General features: G+C 40.1%; 1 protein-coding gene across 1 annotated transcript; it reads left to right on the plus strand.

Moving 5' to 3' along the window:
• The first annotated feature begins 315 nt into the window (after positions 1-315).
• On the plus strand, positions 316-20,328 carry LOC140071076 (alcohol dehydrogenase 1-like). Its single transcript, XM_072118351.1, has 9 exons — positions 316-427; positions 1,944-2,045; positions 5,805-5,946; positions 6,507-6,594; positions 11,229-11,448; positions 13,549-13,809; positions 14,103-14,238; positions 17,745-17,883; positions 19,036-20,328. The coding sequence occupies exons 1-9, from the start codon at positions 410-412 to the stop codon at positions 19,058-19,060; spliced, it is 1,131 nt and encodes a 376-aa protein (XP_071974452.1). The 5' UTR covers positions 316-409; the 3' UTR covers positions 19,061-20,328.
• The last annotated feature ends 1,769 nt before the right edge of the window (positions 20,329-22,097 follow it).

A 22,097-nucleotide genomic window follows, 5' to 3' on the forward strand; every position in this document is an offset into this window, starting at 1 on the left:
AGCATATTCATCACTGTATACTCACAATTATTAATTCATTTAGGAGCTTCTCTACCTTCTGTACATATAAAATCATTTTGTTTATAGTATGATTAAATGATAATATATAAATATATGCAGGAACTGCATTATGAATATAGTCGAATTATGAAATTACAAATATAGTCTGAGGAAGAATTATTCTCACTTAGTAAGGGGGATAACTTTATTTGCTTTATTATGTGCTTTATACATAGAAGTACGGTGACTCATTTATTCTCACTGAGAATCCATTGGACGAGTACTTGGCACATAGTAATACACCTGTTGGGTAAGAAGTGGGAGGTGCAGTTTGGAAGTTTTACAAAGTTTGTTACAGTACTAATACTTCCCATTTATCTCTGGAAAGGTTTGTAGAAGGACATATACTATGGCTACTGCTGGAAAGGTAAGTAGAAGTTGTAATGTGTTTAAACTATTTACCTCTATATTTGTGATTTTTCTTTTAGCAAATAAAAATATGAAAATACAAATGTATGTATAAACACACAGATCTAAATAAAGTATATACAGTTTTGGCATGTGTCCTGATCAGAAATGTATGGCTACAATACTATTTCCTGATGTGCAAAATCTATAATGCAGACACTTAAAGGGAGTTGAAAGATTTAAAAATATCCCATCCCCATGCCCTAGCACACATGTTTAGACCATTCCTGTGGGAAAATATTTACATGTCCCTATTCTTTACATCCTAAAGGGAATTTATAAAAGTCAAATTTCATGCTATTCTTTAATGTGATTGAATATGCTTATTTGCAATGTACTTATTATTAAATAGTAATAGTTGAATTGTGGGGAAATTCTGCAGATTTTAATGCAGAATTTAGTACAGATTTCCTGAACATCAAATTTCCAGAATGTGAACATACTTCAATTGTGCTTGGTCTAGGTAGATTTATGTTGCTCTATGGTGACTAACAAACCCTCTGCGTAGCGATTTTACCTGAAACAACCCACCCAATTCACCAATGTTCATTTTGTTACTGAGAGATTGGTTTTAAGATTCCATGTGAGTTGCATGTCATAAATGTGAATGTATATTTTACAACCATTTACAACCAATTTTTTTTTTTACGTATTCTTTAATACTCATAACTGCCCCATAATCTCAGATAGTTTCATTCCCCAGAGAAAGGCTACCCTCACATGGCCATTTCTTACGTAAATATTTAAATTAATGTCAAGAGTATATAAACAATTTCAGTCATTGAATTCAAACACATGGCATATAAAGTACGGTATATACAGTGTTGGCATGTGTCATGCTCAGAAATACGTATATGGATACAGTTGCCAAAAACTGAAGTTCGTGCCTATTTCCTGATGTGCAAAATATACTATAGCGATGCTTAAAGGGGTGACATCCCCATGCCCTAACACAAATCTTTAGGGAGAAAATAATTTACATGTTCCTATGAACCAAGTGCACACTGTTTAGTTGTATGACTACACTTCCCATAAAGCTTTGCACAGCAGGCTGTTGGCAATGTGATACTCCTTTTGCCCCTATCTTCTTGTAATGAAACAAATTCAAAAGAACTTCAGCAGTTAGTATAATACCTAATCTTTCTTTCTACAGCAATCCTATTCTTAGTGATTTCTCTGCATGGAAAACCTTTTGATCATTTCGAAAAAAATTTGGGGATGGATAAAATTATATAGCATTTAATTATTTCTAATATATTACATCTTAGTTAAATCTATGTGTTAATGTACTGGTTTGGAATTTTATACACAATATATAATTTGTTTTAAAATTAATCAGGTCAAGAGGATGTTTCTTTGGGCTGAGGGAACCAGAGTAAAAGCCATGTATATTACTTTTAAAATTGACTTTGAAAGTAGGCTGACTGATATGAAGAGGAAAATTGTTAGATTGTTACATTGTTCTCCATCTTTAGGTGATCAAATGTAAAGCAGCTGTTTGCTGGGCACCAAAACAACCACTCAGCATTGAAGAGATTGAGGTTGCACCACCAAAGGCTCATGAAGTTCGCATAAAGGTGATACAGTTGTATGAATACTGTATTATAACTATTTGGTGATGTAACATGTTTAGTGTCAGAACCTCTGTATATTCTTGGTATAGTGCTATATGTGCTATATGTCATGAATAAGAATAATCCTCTAAGTAGCTGACCTAATCCCATGTAAACTTTTGCGCACAGTGTTTATGAAATATGTTGCAGAGTTCCTGGTAACTTTGTTCAGGAACAAGCTACAACAGGCACAAGTTAAGGGTGATGGAGGCCCTTCCCATTATTTTTTTTCCAATAAAGATAATGTGCTGTTCCATAGAAATAATAATGCTTCTCAATAGATCCCAGATATCCTATCATATACACCTCAGGTGCTGAAGAAGTTACTAATAAACATTACAGCTGCTGCTGAACCTCATAATGTACACAGTGATAATACACGGTACAGGGATAATATAGGCAGTGATATCACAGGTCGCACCACGCCACTCGTGTATCTCCGCCCCGTTGCCGTTTGGTTCCATTTCTAGGTTCTAAGACTAGGAACTAGGATAGTAGAGGGAGTGTATGACTCATTCTATTGGACTCAGCAGTATTGATGTCGCCAGTACACTTATACTGCTGGTAATGCATCAGGAGTTGGGGCAGGCAGGATGGTGGATGCCCCATTCTCATACTCCCTGGGGACGCCCTGGGGCTTGTGCGCTGGATGCCCACCCTACAATACAGCCCTGAGCTACAACCATTATCGTTAACCTTGTTGAAAACCACAGAAAACTAAAATACATAATATCCATAAGAACATACCAAACTACACATTTACAGTATAGCAACAGTACAGTGCCATCTAGTGTCGGCTCAAGATAGTTCATCCAGCATTAAAAAAACTTTGTATAATATCAGACAGGACTGATTTCTGTCTGAGGCGAAAATTCAAATGGGCCCCCTCCCCCCCAACACTGTATACATATGCCTATTCAAATGTTTATTTCCACAATCTTGTGATTGTAGACAATCACTCACACACATGCCCACATTTATCAGTTGTTTACCTCCTGAGATCAGTATTTTCTCCCTCTCCGGAAGGGGAAGGATACAGTTCGATCCAAGACCCAAGGTGAAGCACAGCCACCATCACCCTGCTCCCCTTTCTTCTCTTCTTCTCCAGTAGATTGCGGGGGGGGGGGGGGGGGGGGGCTCTAAACAGAGTATGAACAGGGGCAGAATAAGTGGCAGGTATTTGTCCTCACTTTTCCCCTTGTAGACTGGTCTATAGAGTATAAATAAGCCCCAGCCTGGCTCCTACTATCACACATTGCTAGATACCACTAGAAGCTCTTCTCTTTCACTCGTGACAGGAGAAGGTCACATGGCCTTCTATTGCCAGTTAACAAACCTATTTTGACTTTATGGACACAGCCAGATTTTTCTATTCTAACATGTGTTTCAATTTAAATTGTAATAACTTTGAAAACGGAAAAATAGCAAAAAGTTGTAAAAATTAGCTCCTTTTTAAACTTTTGAACTGTTAAATTTTTGGAACAAATAGTCATAATACAGAAATGACTTAATAAATAACATTCGCCGTATGTCTGCTTTGTGTTGGCAACATTTTTAAAAATTCTTTTGTATCTGTAGGATGATTGAAGGCTTTTATGTTTAGTTGCTATTTTCAAGAAAATTTCCAAATTCATTTTATTAAGGGCATTTTCATTTCTCAAGTGATTGTAATGGACCTAAACAACAGAAAACACATAAATTAAACCATTTAAGAAACTACACCCCACTACCCTTAAATTATTCAATATGTCTTTAAGGAGCTTTAGGTTTCTTCAAAGTTAAATCAAAATGTAGAGGAGAGCACAGATGGGAGAAGTATGCAGCTGGGCAGTGAAGGGGTTAATTGTATGTGGTGTGCAAGTGATTTATGGTGTGGAGGGTCACTGTAGGCATCTCATCTCCTTTCTCTGTCAAAGAAAATTTGGAGATCGGATACTGATAAGGTGAATTCAGCCAGGGAATGCCTGCTTTCTGCTGTGATTTAAATGACCAGTCACAGAAATCCCTTGAGAGGGGGGGGGGGGGCTACTACTATTCCTCCCCTGACATGTTGCTTAGGGCCTTGGCTCTCAGAAACTACAGGATGGATCCTGTTACCCTGCATTTTGTCATAGTGACAGACAGAAGTCATGATGTTCCACAACGTCATGGTGTCTTTATGCACTGCTGCCCATAAAGTTGGGGAGCTTCATGGTGGCTTGAGCGGTTAATTGGCTGCTAGCTAAAAGGATTCTTCAAAAATAGTATATGACCTTTGCAGGGGGATTAGAGAGCAGCCAGCAGGAACTTCTGCTGGGTGATAGATCTTATATATACTGCCGGAAACAAAAATTTCATCCTGCATCATGGCAGATGCGGCCCTGATCTCATATATTACAAATAGAATAATTTTATTTCTAACACAATCTCACTAGTAATAAAACCTTTATTAAAGTAAAATCACATGTATACTTGATTAGTGTTTCCCAGATATCAATCTTCTCCAGCTGGCCGTTTCCCCCCACACTCCAAAACATACAGGTAGGTTGTTTAGATTGTGAGCCCCATTGGGAACAGGGACTGATTCAGCAAGCTCTGTGCATTCTGAATTTTGGCGTTAAGTACTCACAAACACAGAGACTGGAGACAAGTGCTGCTGTTTGGGATTTGGCTCTGTGTTCAGGAAAAAAGCACCAAGCTGTTTGATTAACTGCTGAAGCAGCCAATTAAGCAGTTTCCAGCAGCTTAGCAACCGTGGACATGTCCTATGTGATTGGCTGGGCTGAACATGTGACTCTGTAGTATTAAAGCAGGGTCACATTCATTTCACATAGCTGATAGAGCTAAAGAGAGCTTGCGGCTCATCATAGGGTTAGTCAGCTAGACAGGGATTTCTGAAAAAACAGCAATTTCCCTTTTTGCGGCACTTGGGAGTATATAGGAGGCTGCTCTTGCAACATCCCCCACCCCTTTTCTTGGGGCCTGGAGGAAGCCGCGACTCAGAATACCAGAGTGGCTGGCAGTTGTGGCCTAGAGCATACTGATGTCATGGTGCTTGGTATGGGGACCGGAGAACTGTCCTAAAGCCTGGCAGGTCTCCAGCAGGTGATGGGTGCAAGAAATATGGAGGGAGAAGTTGATGTACTGATTCTCCCTGGGGCAACCCATGAGTGTCTGTAAGATATGTTCCTGGGTAATGGATGGGGAAGCCATTGGTGGTAACAGCAATATCCACGCTCCTGCTCCCATCCGGCCTAGGCCCTGCGCACGTGTCCGCTCCCTAGGGCGCTTGCGCCGGCACTCTGGAGTTTAAAGGGCCAGTGCACAGGTGATTGGCGCTGGTCACTTTCGTTCCTGTGTTCACGTTCCTGTTCCGTGATCCTGTTCCTGCATTCCTGTTCTGTGTGCCAGCTCCTGGGTTCCTGTCGTGAGTTCCAGTGTTCTTTCCAGCGCTGTTCTCCTGCTGTCACCCCAGGCTCGGACTGTGTACTACCTTGGCTGCCACGGGCTAGTCGTGGAATGACCTGGTGGCATTTAGACTCCGGTCCCAGGTGTCGGCTATCTCCCGCGGTGGTCCAGAGGCTCCACAGACCCAGAACCCTGACACTCTGTATATCACTGAAACCAAAGGAGAGGATTAGGGAGCAGTTGCAAAGTGCACATGGATATGAGAAACATCATTTGACTTCTCTTGCAAAATCCCTTGCTCATACCCTTTAAATTAATGTTACATTTTCTTCATAGATTGTGGCAACCGGAGTTTGTCGTTCAGATGATCATGTTTTAAGTGGTGCAATAAGTAATATAAAGTACCCCCTTATACTGGGCCATGAAGCTGCTGGTATTGTAGAGAGTGTTGGTGAAGGAGTAACTGACCTGCAACCTGGTAAGACTTATAATTCAAAGGATTGTAAATATAGAAAGGAAAAAAATTAAGCTGCTTTTAAACTCTAAATGAAAAATACAAAGCCTGAGCTCCCCAGGGTAAATTTGCATAACTATTATAACTCTATATTTCCGCAACTGCAGTGTATAGAATTATAATAAAAGAACTTTTTATTGGGACACCATCATTAAATCATTAAGATTAGAGATTACAAATTTAATTTCCCATATTCTGAAACCTGTAATTTTTTCTTACTAATTCTAGTTAAGGAGTCATTTTTGCAGCAGGAGATGACTAGTGCTACCATTTTGGGATAATATAGGAAAATAAAGGATATAAAGTCCAGTTCACAAAAAATGCAGACATGAAAAATACAAAAAATGTTTTTTTAATAGGTTGTCCATGATCTAGACATGCTGTCCTGAGCATATGCCATGAATGAAAAATGGTCAACGCATTTAAAGCCAAAAATGGATGTTAAATGTCAAAATAATCTTCTTGAATCTTACTAAACTGTAAGATAATATATTTATATATTTTGTATATCTCCTTTCGTTCAGGGGATAAAGTCATCCCATTGTTTGCTCCTCAGTGTGGAAAATGCAGATCTTGTGTAAATCCAGACAGCAATCTTTGCTACAAAACTGAGTAAGTATTTCATGTCTTATGCAACAATAATAAATAATAATTGGACGCATAGGGTTCACAAACTAGGTGTTAACCTCTCAAGTGCCACAGTTAAACACTTAAATAACAGTGGAGCATGGGCTCCCCAATTTTTAGGAGGACAAAGGTTGCTTGCCATGACAGCTGGGAATATTTCTGAGGCTCCCAGGCTTATTATTCAGCTGCCCTTTTATACTCTAACATAACCTATCCCTAGAAATACAAATAAATAAAATTCGAACCACATCCTGTCCCCATCATTATTATTATTTGCTATGTCCCATCCTGTCCCAATTTCAAAAATACCCAATCTATCAACATTTTTTAATGTTACTGCATTCATGACAAAACATCCAACACAGCTCAGATTTTTTTTGAAAGCCTTTCAAAAAACGTCTTGTTTCCCCACCTTCTCATACTGCAACACACACAGATCTTGCTTATCCTTCTGCAGCCGGCATCTCCAGGTCTACATGTTTTTTAGAGGTTGATAATTTTATTAGTTTTAATGATGATTAACCTATAGTTCCAAAATGCATGATTTGTCAGTTGGTTCAGTATTAGATCTGTAATTATAGATCTCTGAGCAGTACTGAGCACATCACAATGCTCTATCCTTAACCCTTAAGGACTAGGCCCTTTTTAGTTTTTGTGTCTTTATTTTTCACTCCCCACCTTCAAAAATCGAACTTTTTTCCATGTAGAGAGCTGTGTATGGGCTTGTTTTCTGCGTAACAAATTGCACTTCATAGCGCGGTATTTAATATTCTATGCCATATACTGGGAAGCGGGGAAAAAATTCTGAATGCAGTGAAGATGATGAAAAAACATATTTGCACATTTTGTCAAGCTTGACAAAGATTCATTGTGAATCGAAACGTTGCCCTTTTTTCAATTTCCTGTCTGAATAAAGGTTTAACCCTTTTTTCATCATATTGGATGATGTGACCTTCTCTCCCCTTTTTGTACACTTTAGCCATCACATGAAAGAGGTGTGTATGGTTTTCTTATTTTCAATCTATTTCATACCTCCCAACTTTGTGGGCTACAGAAAGTGGTACAAAAAGTCCCTCCCTTTTCAGAAACCATGTCCCTTGTACTGCCCCTTGTCCCACTCCCAAACATAGTATAATATCATCCTTAATGGCTCCCACATATTATAATGCTCCCTTCCTGTGGCCAACCCCCCTGAGATCCTATATAATACCAACTAATGCAAAATATAATACCCCTCTTTGTGGCCTCCTGTCCTCCATTCTCCCTCATATTGTGGCCACCTGTCCTCCATGATCCCTCTCAAATTGTTTCCTCCTGTCCTCCATCTCCCCTCACATTGAGGCCTTCTGTCCTCATCTCCCCTCACACTGTGGCCACCTGTCCTCATCTCTCCTCATATTGTGGCTTCCTGTCCTCATCTCCCCTCATATTGTGGCCTCCTCCGCTCATGTTATGGCCTCTTGTCCCCCATATCCCTCTTATATTTTGGCCCCCTGTTCTCCTTCATCCCTTTTAGATGGTGGCCTCCTGTCCGTAATCTCTCTCATATTGTGGCCTCCTGTCCTCTATCCTCTCTCATATTGTGGCTTTTCTTGTCTTCATCCATCCTCTCTCATATTGTGGCTTCTTGCCCTCCTCCATCCCTCTCATATAGTGGTGTCCTGTCCTCCATCCCTCTCATATATCGGCCTCCTGTCCTCCATTCCTCTCATGTAGTGGCATCCTGTCCTAAATCCCTCTCATATAGCGGCCTCCTCTCCTCCATCCTTCTCATATAGTGGCCTGTTGTCCTCCATCACTGTCATATAGTGCTCCCCTCTGCTTATATTGCCCCTGTCATTCCCTTTTCCTGGTTATTAACCAAAAAACTACTTACCTTTGCCTAGGTCCCCCACAGTCCTGCTCAGTATCAGACTGGGGTTGCTGGGGCCCACCAGTGAAATTGATTTTGGGGCCCACCTACTACTACATAGAAATATTCTGGAAAAAGGGAATTTCTAAGCACTAGCGAGGGCAGTGAAATAAAGCATAAGCTAAGCCCTTTCTCCCTCCCTCTCTGCTAGTGCTCGGCTCTTGGTTTGTGTACAGGGGCTGCAGTGGTGATGCTATCTCAGGCCATTAATGTAAGGGATAGTATAAGAGTCACCCCTGGTGTCCCGGGCTTTCTGCTGGTGGCTGGGCTGTGATTAGCGATGTAAGTGTTCGAACTGTTCACCAACCTTCCAATAAGGAAATGCTGAAAACCTTTAAAATAACTGATGACAATAACGCCACTATGTCCCGACACCACATAGACAAGTCACACCTGGCTCTCTGACCCTATAGATATAACCGTACATAACCTGAGAGCTGTCTCACACTAGAAGGTTACTCAGTGAATACAATACTGATCTGACACAGGAAGAAGTAGGATCTAGTACCTCACAGGTGACTGGCAGATGTGTTCAGCTCTGGCAAGCAGATCCCCCTCACTGAGCCCCTAAAAATACCACAATTACTTACAGTTCAAGTATGTCAGGGCCGAATTAAGGTTGGTGGGGCCCCTGGGTGCAGAACATGGTGGGGGCTCCCATTGAATATAGTCCATACAGGGAACAACAATCGCTATATACCACTCCCCAGCAATAAGTATATACTCTGCATATAGCTCCCTCAGCAATCACTGTATACAGCTCCCCCGGTAATCACTATGTAAAGCTCCCCCAGCAATCACTATATACAGCTCCCCCAGCAATCACTATATATAGATTCCCCAGCAATCACTGTATACAGCTTCCCCAGCAATCACTGTATACAGCTCCCCCAGCAATCACTGTATACAGCTCCCCCAGCAATCACTGTATACAGCTCCCCCAGCAATCAATCACTGTATACAGCTCCCCCAGCAATCACTGTATACAGCCCACAGTAATAAATACTGCTCCCCAGCAATAACTGTATGCAGCCCCCAACAATACCTATATACAGTCCCACAGCATTAACTATATACAGCCCCCTATTATAACTATATAACTATATACAGACTCCCTATAATAACTTTATACAGACTCCCTATAATAACTATATACAGCCTCCATATACTAACTACATGCTGTCCCCCTATAATAACTATATACAGCCCCTATAATAACTGTAGACTGCCCCCTATAATAACAATATACAGCCCCCTATAATAACAATATACAGCCCCCTATAATAACTATATACTGCCCCCTATAATAACTATATACAGTCCCCCTATAGTAACTATATACAGTCCCCCTATAATAACTATACAGCCTCCCTATAACTTTATGCAGTCCCCCTATAACTATATAGTCACACTCTTGCTCGGAGTCCAGAGCCGAATACACTGTTGGCAATTTGGGCGGTGGTCATTTGAGCCCCCCTATGATACGACCCTGTTTGTATAGCCCAATGGAGTGGCTTCATGTATTTACAGTTACTAAGGCAGACAGAGGCCTAACATTGATACCCGAGGGAGAGGAGAAAGGAAAGTTCAAAGGCCGGCACTGCACACACCAAAATTAATAAACACCTTCTGCAGACCAAAGGCAGGAGACTGGGCATTAGGGAAAACAAAGCAGTCCAGGGCGCACGTCCAATATATGCAGACAGATGAGGCAAAACAAAAGAGTGAAATGCGGCACTCACCGGAATGATGTGAAAAAACTTCCTTTATTATTGTACGCCCAAATAAATTTCCTAGAAACCCTTGATGCACTGTTAGAATAACATATGTTATCAGTAATCAAGCCCTCTAGTGGTAAAGTCCTCAATTGGTAAAATGTTGAAAATCAGTTCAAACATAAAAACTAAATCTTTTTTCCACAAAAAAAATGTATGGCCCAAAAAAACACAAACATTTTGTAAACCATAAAGAGCCTACACATATTTTATACTGACATAATTGTATAGACCCAGAGGGTCAAAAGTGTCTGAGTGTTCTAATTGCTCAGGGAAACCAATCGGAGCACAGCTTTCATTTTCCCACAACCGTCTATAAAATAAAATCTGAGATCTTATTGGTTTTCATGAGCAAATAGAAGTTTGACTTGTGTACATGCAGTCTGTGGGTTAGAGAAAATGGTCCATTTTCTTGATCAGGAAATAATTGATAATGTTTGTGTAATAAAAAGTCATACAGTTTTCCAATATATATTTGCTTATCAATTGCTGGCAGTCCTAGGTCTCTGCTTGCTGTGCTTCAATAGAAAGCTTCATTGTTTACCTCCATGGTCAAGTGCATTGCTCATTATATCACATGACCGTGGACTAGCGTGCATCCACAGGAAGTAAAAATTGAAGCTTCCAGTTGAAGGACTTCAAAAGGGCAGCATGCAGAGATCTAGAAAACTGTGAATAATTGATAGGTTATACAATTTTCCAATATACTTACTCTATCATTACACAAAGAATATTGGTTATTTGCTGGAATTTGCTTAAAGTGGACAACCTTTTTAACTACTTTTACAACAACAGATTAACTCAGTTATGTAATCCTCCGATTAACAAACAAATAAAGCAAACTATAGTTAGCATGTGTATGTTATTTTTCACTATTATATAATTATGTAGTAAATTCTAATAGTTTCCAATTAATTTTATATTATAAACAGCATTGGGAAATATGATGGAGTGCTACTCGACAAAACTACAAGATTTACTTGCAAAGGGAAGCCAGTGTATAACTTTGCTAGTACCAGCACATTTACCGAGTACACAGTGGTGGATGATATTGCTGTTGTAAAGATACACCCAGATGCACCTCTGGATAAGGTCTGCCTTATTGGCTGTGCATTCTCCACTGGATATGGCTCAGCTGTCAATGCTGCTAAGGTAAGAGCTAGAAATGGTCAGGGTTTTGGCAACAGTATGAATTTATAGGTATCTGAATGTAGGATCTAAGGAAAATCTTGCAAACCTCTTGCCAATGACCCATGAAGATAGATTCAGCAAATAAACCAAAAGGGTTAGCTAGAAGACACGGCTCACAAGTCAACAGTCATACCTCATGCCAAAATGGTCCAATAAATGGGAAATCCTAGAAGGACCCATTCCAGATGAAAACTCAAAAACTATGGAGAAATAGATGGATTGAAGGAGTGCATAAGGATATAATTATGGTACCAGTACATTAGAATCTTGTACTGAGAAGTAGGACTTGGCTGTCCTGTGCTAAATTTCCATGCAATACTGTAATACATTTAGAAAGCTTTAATTTACCCAAATGATTTTAAGTGATTTTAACATTGTATTTAAATTTAGGGGTAAATTTTAGTCATTCTGTTTAGGATTTATTAAAAAAAAAGAAAAAAAAAGGATTCTTGCCACAAAAAAACTAACCCCATAAATCAATGTATATAAAAATATGTTTTGTCTTCTGGAATTTGTGCATGGAAAAACAAATAAAAGTGCCTTGTTTTTATAAATACCCTAAAATTCTTCAGAAACTATTTATATTTTCACTGCTTCATGTTGAAGGAAATGTTTCTGCACAGAGTTACTGTTAGAACCAAAAATAGTACCTTACTCTGCATGTAGGACATATAATACCTATTCTAAAGTTGTTGGATGAGGTTTCAGCATTTGCTTGATGAGACTGTCCATGTCAATTAAGTAACTTCACTAGTACAAGCATGGAGAAGCCCCAAATGTACTCATAGTGCATGCACTGAAGCTTGCTGTACATAGTAGAGGTGTGGGATTTCAAGGTGAATTGTGCTGACATCAGAGGGACCATACAAGACAGCAAAGGGCTAGAGCTGGGGCATACCAAGCTTAAAAAGGGAATCTACCACCAGGATGAAGGACTGTATGTAAATGAGCCTGAGTAGCTTCAGGCTCCATAGATGTTAATGGAGCCTGGAGCCCCAGGGGCTCATTTGCATACAGTCTTTCATCCGGGTGGTAGATGTTCTATAACTTCTCTAAAAAAAACAACAAAAAAAACTCTCTGCTCTTTGTACTTCAAACTAAATATTTGCTAATGAAACAAAAAAAACTATTTCTGAATTTTTATTAAAACAGCTGTTATCAGATAGGAACCCACCATAAAGAGGTCACCGTGAAATGGTTGTTGGGCTTGTATCAAAATGTAACTAAGAACCTCGAGTTCGTTATATAATGTAGCCTAGTGGGAGTAGATCATTGTGTGGATGTGCGGTCCAGTTCTTTTTCTCTCCCCATGTTGATTTAGTAACAGTATGGGTTCTGTGAAAGCTCCGGAATGGCAGCACCCCGACGCATGTTTCGACTTTGATCGCCTTCACCTTCGTCTGGCTTTTACAGAGGCCATACTGTTATTATTTAGTAGCTGTATACCCTGTTAACACTAGTTTATACTCGTTATGTCTGCCTATTTCTTGATGTGGTTAATGATATGTTTTACACTTAACATGTAACGTTGGCAATGTATTATGGTACTTAGTATTAGGGATTACCATTATATTTGATGGATTCATTTATCACTGTGCCCTGCTGAATCCTTCCGGAATGAATTGCCTGTGTAATGTTGCATTCCTTGTGAACGCATATGTTTTAAAAATTATTTAATAAAGATATAAATATTTTAACAGTATAAACATTTTATTGTAGTGACTGTCTTTTAAGTGCAATGTATGCATATGACAGATCTTCATATAATTGATCTTTGAGATTTTAGGGGAAATTTATTTGAGGTTTATTCCCATAGGGCGATTACATTTCATATCAGCCCCCTTTTTTGCTAGTAGCTCTTATTGGTTTGTTTATGTGTCAAACAATAGATTGCTTTTTGTGTCAAAAATATTTGCACCTTAGATTTTCATTTAAATTTACATCTTCTTTAGCAATTTGTAATAATTATTCTTCATCCTTCAGAGCTTTTTGAAGGACATTGCAAAGTCTGTTTTGAAGAGCTGTATACTCGCTGTAGCTGCTGTTCTCAATATTTTGCAGGTTAAGCCTGGCTCTACCTGTGCAGTGTTTGGTCTGGGAGGAGTTGGTTTGTCTGTGATTATTGGATGTAAAGTAGCTGGTGCTTCCAGGATTATTGGAATTGATTTAAACAGCGACAAATTCCCAAAAGCCAAAGAATTTGGAGCCACTGAATGTATCAACCCCAAAGATTATGACCGTCCTATCCACGAAGTGTTGACAGCAATGACTGATGACGGAGTGGACTATGCCTTTGAAGTTATTGGAAACACTGGAGTCATGGTATGTGATTTGGGATGAAATTAAAAACTGTCTAATTACATTTTTTATTTTAAATCCATTAAGTCACCAATGGGAAAAGTAATGAGTATGATGGTATCAGATCACCCGAGCCATTCGGGAAAAGCATTCTAGTAGGAAGATCATACACTCCTCACTCAGTATAAGTACAAGCAAACCATATTAATTAATGTTGGTCATTTTATTCCATTATGTCCCTAACTTCTAATAGTTGCATAGTTATCAAAGTAGTAATATTTCTCAATGTGGAACTTCGTTTTTTCTCCCCCCTGTAGACATCTGCTCTTTTATCCAGTCACTTTGGATGTGGAAAAACTGTGATTGTAGGTGTAGCTCCAGCAAATGCAACCATGTCATTTGATCCATTGGCACTTCTAACTGGACGTGTTCTGATGGGAGCTCTATTTGGTGGTAATATATTTAATTTATTGCAACTTGTGTAACAGTTAATGGGGTATTCTGATCTGGGCATTCACATCCAGATTAATTAATCTACCATATATAAACAGGTCTCACAGCCGTCCTGTAGTAATGATCGCTGAATCCAGGTGGTCACACAGGGCTCAATAGTGCATGTCTGGCCACTGCTGCCAAAATGTGAGGTGGTCGTATCAAAGCCATCTGGTATCTAAGGGACCATATGACTACATTTATGAGAAATTATATTCACACAGGAACATTTTTTTTAATAACATCCAATTGAAGAAATGTTTACAGATAGCAAATGAATTAAATGAAATTTAAAAGCCCAGATGGGAATACCGCTTTAAGCAATTGGTAAAGTTTTTAAGTTCATTATACAACAGATCAATGATCTCTGAAGCAGATTGTCAGGGAAAGTGTGGTAAAAATCAAACATTAATTATACATGGCTATTCCCAGTTCATAGGAACACAAATGTAAAGCCCATACACCAGCCCAAATCCGTTTAGTCCACTACTTTCCACTACTTGGAAAGTAATATGTGGAAGTTAACAATGACCAGAAAATGTATTTCACATTTAATAATAATTCCTTAATTTATATAGCGCACACAGATTCTGCAGCGCTACATAGAGCTTGCCAAATCGGTCCCTGTCCCTAATGGGGCTCACAATCTAATCAACCTACCAGTATGTTTTAGAGTGTGGGAGGAAACCGGAGAAACCTGAGGAAAACCATGCAAACACGAAGAGAACATACAAACTATTTGCAGATGTTGTACTGGATTTGAACCCAGGACCCAACCACCGCAAGGCTGTAGTCCTAACCACTGAGCCACCGTGCTGCCCAAGTATTTATTTAAATAAACTCCTGAAGTTGCAGAAAAAAGTATGCTGCACTGGGTCTTGTGTTTTGTCACGAGACCCCTCCATATATGCACAGAATCTAAGATCTTAGACTGCTAAGTAGAATTTGCTCTGGCTGCAACTCAAGTAAAGAAAGAAGGTTACAAAAATTTTATGAGTTTAAAGGGGTTGTGTCACCATAGCACATGGCTGTAATTGGGTCCAATGCATTGTGACAAGTACTTTCACCATTTACACTTATTACAAAATCTGCAGCCTTACTGAGATAACTCCTTTTGTCCTGGTTGCTGGCGCCCTCTAGTGGTAGCTGTGCCCCGTCCTGAGCTACAGCTGATCTGGCAGAGTCTGCGCTCAAGGAGTCAGCAGCTGCTCTGCACTACAGATCACTCCACGGGCTCACAGCTCCTCCCACACTGAGAGATCACCTGACACACTGCAGCCAATAGAAAGTGAGACAGGGGGCAGAGAGCTGCATTTCCACTGCTCCACACTTGCTTCCAGCAGCAGATACAAGGTAACTGCAGCCAGACAGACATGCTATCTGCTGCACAGAGAAGTCCTCCCCTAACATGGATCATAGCAATGCAGCAGCCCTCTCCCCCCTCCACCATTAGTCAGGTCACACAGGAGGCTGCAGAGATAACACAAGTAACAGGCTGAGCTCTGATCTCTCCTGATGCAGTCCTCCTCCTGTACTCTCCACCATTCACTGTCCCTCCATGTTACCCTGCTGTCCTGCAGCCCTCCTCTTGTACTCTCCACCATTCACTGTCCCTCCATTTTACACTGCTGTCCTGCAGTCCTCCTGTACTCTCCACCATTCACTGTCCCTCCATGTTACACTGCTGTCCTGTAGTCCTCCTCCTGTACTCTCCACCATTCACTGTCACTCCATGCTACCCTGCTGTCCTGCAAAGGGGCCCCTGTCCCTGACTAGCAGGGAAGTAGCTAAAGATCAGTAACATGGTAGAAGCTGTCACCTATTTATCTATGCATCCATGCATGTCAGCCTGACCGACAATGTTGCTGTGAGAATACATAGTACATGTGTACTATGTGCAGTGTCCTGTGTAGTGTGCAGGGGGCGCCAGATTCAGGATTTCTGGCGCACTTTCTTCTTGAATTTGGTGTCCCTTGCACTGCTTTGACAGACTGCACCAACTTTTTTTGGTGCACTTTTAACATGGGGCGTAGGACACATTTCAATTGGACTTCTATTGGATCAGTAAATGCAGGGACTATTTGAGCACAGCAGGTGGAAGGAGACTCTGAAGGCTGAGCGCTCTGTAGCACTGAGTTGTGCAGTAACTGCCGCTGTCAGTGCTGTGCATGTGCCTGGCCCCTCCCACATCTGCTTCTGTGTGGAGCAGAATAGAGGCTGAACAAGCATCATAATAACAAATAGAAAGGAATCTTTACTTCCAGGTAACCATTACAAATAGATTTATGAAATATTTTAACCTCTTTGACAGCTTTTTGAAGTCAATTGTTTCGTGGCATAACCCCTTTAAGGAAATTTAACATGGATCAGTGAAGTATACCCCCAAAAGTCAAGGTTCATATCACTGAATATAAAATAGTGGGGATTGCTAGACAGGCTAAAACTTATGAGGTCATACAGTATAACTAAAACAAATCTTTAATGGAGCATAAAATTGGGGCCTAGAGGAGGGCAACCAAAGTGATGTGATGACGGCTGCTGTGCATGGATATCAATACCTCCACATTATGGTTCCATGGGGGGAAAAACATGCAGCTGCTGATTCTCCAGTACTGCCACTAGGTGTCTGTAGTGACTTAAGCTGCAATGTTCACCAGTCCAGTTTGTTATGTGTTTGACTAAAAATATCAGGTTTACTGGTGACACACAGAATATAATAATAACATGGGTGTCACACACGGGGTGTGGGAGAGTCTCTAGGTACTAGAGTCTGTGGACTCCCTGGACCACCATGGGAGATTATGGTACTAGCCGCAAGCCGGGACCGGAATCTAAGTGGACCCCTGGTCTTCGGGGTCCACCAGGTCGTTCCGCGGGTACGACTAGGCCCGCAGTGGCAGCCAAGGTAGGGACACAGGGAAGGCACGACCCCGGGAAGGCAGGACCCCGGGAAGGCAGGACCTTTGGAAGGCCATCGGGATACAGGACCGCCACAGGAACACAGGACCACCACAGGAACACAGGACCGCCCATCTTTATCATATGGCTCATTGTCTGCCTATCCAAGCATACAGAGGGGCACATTTACTGCCCCTGTCCTGCACGATCCCCGAAAGTCCAACCGGATTGCACATCTGCCGCGATTCAAGAAGATTGTGCACCCGATTTCTTGCATGTGTCACTTCCCCGATTTTTTAATGTTTGTCTTATTGTTGTCATTACCACCACCTGGGGTAGGGCATTTGTGTGTGTGTGTGTGTGTGTGTGTGGGGGGGTTGTTATTAACCATTTATATTTATGTAGAGAACTACGCTAATTTGGTTTCTCTTTTTTTTTGTACTTATTTAATTAGGATCAGATTTACATTATGTTGGAGTTTTTTGTAAATCCGTAGTAAAGAAAATATAATATTAATAATAATATATAACAAAATTATTCTAAACAGCAACTTCTTTTTGTGGGGATAGGTTGGAAGAGTAAAAATGATGTACCCAAACTTGTGTGTGATTATATAAATAAGAAAATAAATTTTGATGGTCTGATAACACACACATTACCATTTGAGAAGATCAATGAAGGATTTGAACTTCTGCGCAAAGGAGAAAGGTACAATTTGTCCTAAAATTGATACTGCACGTATACAATGCATTCAATTGTACAATATTCTGATCTAGTGCTCTGATAACCATAGTTTCAGCATACCTGTTTGTTATAGCTAAGATGTAGCAGAGCTGAGAGTGTGTGTTATAGCTGAGATGTAGCAGAGCTGGGAGTGTCATTGTGTGTTAAATATATATTGTAATAAAAAGTGGTCAAAAGGTGATATAGGTCCTAAAATGTTATCAATGCTCCAAACTGAAGTATGAAAAAGTAACTGTTGTCAGAAAATGGAAAACTATTTGCAAAGTGCTAAGACTTAACAAAACTATATCAATTTGTATGTCTGATTATAATGAACCAAAGAATAAAGGAGATGTGTTATTTGGAGCACACTATGAAATCTGTACAAATATATAGAACATGAGTAAAGAACACCGCTAGACTAAACATTTTTAAACCATGTTTTTCTGTATTGAATTGTGTAGAAGTATATTACAAAGTTTATCATTACCATTACAAAATGTATTTTTCTGATTTTTAGAAACCTTTCTCCTTGCCCTTAGGGTACATTCACACAGCGGTATGCCCACCGTGCGGGCATACCGCCGTGTGCTGGAGAGGAGGAGGAGGCAGCCCCTCCTCTCTCCATAGAGAATAGCGGCGCACGGCCGCACACACGCCAAAAGATAGAGCATGCGCTATTGCCGTCTATGGGGACGTACATGCGGCCGCAAATTTGCGGCCGCATGTACGTCCCCGCAGACGGCCATGTGAATGTGCCCTTAGAATTGTGTCTATATTAAGTTACCTTTGTATCCACATAGACTCGCATAGAATAAAAGTAACTTTTTAAAGTTTCTACCAACTTATCTCCTTTCAGTCATTTGATAAAATTATCTGCTTTTGAGAGGAAATATGGGTATGTAAGGAGTTAAGCCTTATCCTCCTCTCCTTAAGAAAGTGTATGCAGACATTTGACCAGCTCGAGGGACAAGAAAAAGGGAAAGATAGGATAAAGAAGCATATTACAACATTTGCAACAGAGTTTACACTTTTGAATTATTCATAATGACATCAAATGTTTAGTTAAACTTTAATATAAGCTGCATTACTTTATAGTTACCATTTTGTACTCTTTAACCCTTATTCTTTCTTTAGTATCCGCACAGTGTTATCCCTTTGAAGAGGTTAATCCGTGTCATCAACTAATAAAGAAATCACTATTACCATCTGCCTACAGCATGCAAGAAACGATTGTTATATGGCTGAAATGTCTGATCTGAAATGTCTAATCTTATTGAATATGTGTATGTGTATATTCTAACATGAATTTACTTATTTTTCAAATACACATTAAGAATAATGATAAAGCTACATCAACACAAAAATTTTTAAGTTATGACTGAGAATGTGACAATATATAGAGGTTCCGTTTTGGACCTAGTGAAACAAGATTTTTTTCTATATCCTTAACAGGATTGTACAAGGTTGGAAAAACACGGCTGCATTCCTCCGGAAAAGGCACAACACCAGTTCATGGTTTGTGCCATTATTGCATTTCGGCTCTATAGAAATAAGTGGAGCAAGCTGCACTACCACACACTACACATGGTCAGATTGAATTAACAACAATCCTATTGTATATTAACAATCACTTACAGTGGTTTAAAAACTTGGTCGTAATAACAAACACTACCTATGGCCCGGAGAGGAACTGTTTTGGAAAGAAAGTAGCCAAATTCCATTTATTTCTATATTGAGCTTTATTTCTATAATGAGATTCAATAGCATCATTACGCATGGTCAGGGGCAGTGCTATTTTTGAAAAAAAAACAGCCATGTTTTCTAACCTCTTTACAACCCCATTCATTTTTCCCCAGAGCATGCATCTCCTAAGAATAGCTGTTGATGGGAGGTCATGTGACCAGACATACCTTTCAGCAGAATGTGGTTTTTCTATGTCTTCTGCTGAAACAAGGACGTAAGTGTCTGTTAGATCTTTGCTTATAGTGTAGCAGCCACAAGATATACAGCAGATGTAATTGAGCATTGGGTTTCACGTGTTATTTTCCCTGAATTGCCCCGGGTTTTAGGCGCACGCGATCGGATTGTGGCGCATCGCGCCAGGCTTGCATGCGACACAAATCGGGGGGGGGGGGGGGGTCCTGGACGTCGGACACAATTGATAGACTGTCTTATAGATAGCACCGCCCCTCCCATTTGCAGTAAGTGCTGTAGTAGATTTTTTGGTTAATATTGTAGTACTGGAGTGGACAATGGAAAAGTTTTAGATCTAAGAACACATATGTTTGAGGAGACTCCCTCAGTACTCCAAGGCCATCTACAATCCTGGAATACAAATTTTTAACATTTCTGCTGCTACTTATGCCTTCAAAAGTATGTTTACACAGATCCCAGATCTTATAATAAAATACTTATGTCCAATACAAATTCCTGTGTTTTAATGTTCATGTTTGTTTTCATTTCATCATAGATACAGCATCCACCATTAATACACACATGCCATAAATATCAGATAAATGTATGCTTCACCTGTTGGTTTTATTGTCCAGCTCCTATTAGTTACAGAAATAGTACAGCAAACTCACTGTTTTTTATAAGTCTGACCTCTTCTGATTTTAAGGGCACCCAGGAAGCTGAGCCAACAAGCTTAAATTCTCAAATTAGGAGTGGATGCTTTAGATAGGATTCCCATTTATCTGACCTTTTATAACATTTATTGTTTGTCTCACATTCTTTACAGCCACTGACTTGATTTATCACACACTGGCGTGCCGTGTGATGTAAATCCCGCCCTCTGTGTGATGTAAATCTGTGCTGCATATTTCAACTTTCAGCTTATATATTATATTTCAACTATATCCCAATTTTCAGCTGGGAACTTTTCCCTTGCTTTGTGAGCATTATCCTGCTAAAAATGGCAGCTGGAAGCTTTGTAGTGAAAGAGAACTCATGTTGGTGCAGGATGTTGTGTCCTTGGATTTAGAGAAGCAATATCTCCCAGGGTGTTAAAGAGAACCTGTCACAAGTGACCCGCCCCCCCCTACAAACCACACACAATACCTTTTAGTTGATTTTATACATGTTTCACTGATGCCTCTATTCATGGAATAAGAGCCACCATTCTTTTAAAAAAGACTTTCTGATGCCTTCTGTTTTAGTCATGGTGGTGATGCGATCGAGCATACAGGGAAGCTCCCTCACCTCCTCACTGATGCTGACACTGCTAACCCAGCTGAATAGAATTCCTGCGGGAGTGGTGAGGAGTTTGAGAGAGACAGTGGCTCTGTTTGACTCGGCTCTGCTGCATCATTAACCATTCCCTCAGGAAGGGTTCTAGGGAGACACTGAATGTGTGAAGAGAAATAAACCTTTTCATTCCCAACTCTTTCAGGAATTCTCTTCAGTCACCGGTCTCTCTCTTATTCCTGAGGGTGGCTAGGTTAGCAGTGTCAGTGAGGATGGCAGGGTAGCTTGACTGTATGCTGGTGCCCCCCTGCCTCCATCACTGGATCTCAAGCAACAGAAGGCATCAATAAAATACTTATTTAGAAGAATGGTGGCTCTAATCCCATGGATAGAGGAGTCTTAAAGGTACTATGAGTGTGGTTGTAAGAAAGGGGGGGGGCACGCTGGTAACAGGTTTCCTTTAAGTCAGAGGTGGAATACAGAAATAATGCTCCTACAGATAGACAAAGGGACTAGAAAAGGGTTTTTTTTTTAAAGCCCCATGTATCAAAATAAGTGAGATACCTATTTAGTGCCTTGTATGTGACTTCTGGGTATTTCTAACTTACACTAACATCAATAACACCCTAACATCTTCATCTGAGAGACCTTTCACTAGCTGGGTATGGCCTGGGGATTTACCACTATCCCATCACTATACATATTGTGACTTGTGCCCATTAATCTACTGTGAGACAAGATAACCTCCATACACCTTATTCTATGCCCTCTGGATGCTGACGAAAATATAGGTTTATTATTGTAATTATTGTTTAAACTTGTGTAGCTGGCAGCCAAAAAGTTTGTATTAAATCAGTCCAAGAATTATAAACCCTTCACATTTTCAAGATTTTGGCAAAACAGCATTACTTGTGAAATATTTATAAAACCTCCTTTCCATGTTCACAATCTTTACAAGGACACAGGGTAAGGCCCTTTTTGACACAGAAAAGAACAAAATTTGTAATATT

The sequence above is a fragment of the Engystomops pustulosus genome, chromosome 1 (assembly GCF_040894005.1).
Source record: "Engystomops pustulosus chromosome 1, aEngPut4.maternal, whole genome shotgun sequence".
NCBI lineage: Eukaryota > Metazoa > Chordata > Amphibia > Anura > Leptodactylidae > Engystomops > Engystomops pustulosus.

Excerpts from the sequence above, each read along its gene's own strand:
- LOC140071076 (XM_072118351.1), top strand. Across the intron at positions 2,046-5,804 it reads CTCATGAAGTTCGCATAAAG|ATTGTGGCAACCGGAGTTTG; the intron begins GTGATACAGTTG and ends TTTTCTTCATAG. Across the intron at positions 14,239-17,744 it reads GATGGGAGCTCTATTTGGTG|GTTGGAAGAGTAAAAATGAT; the intron begins GTAATATATTTA and ends TTGTGGGGATAG.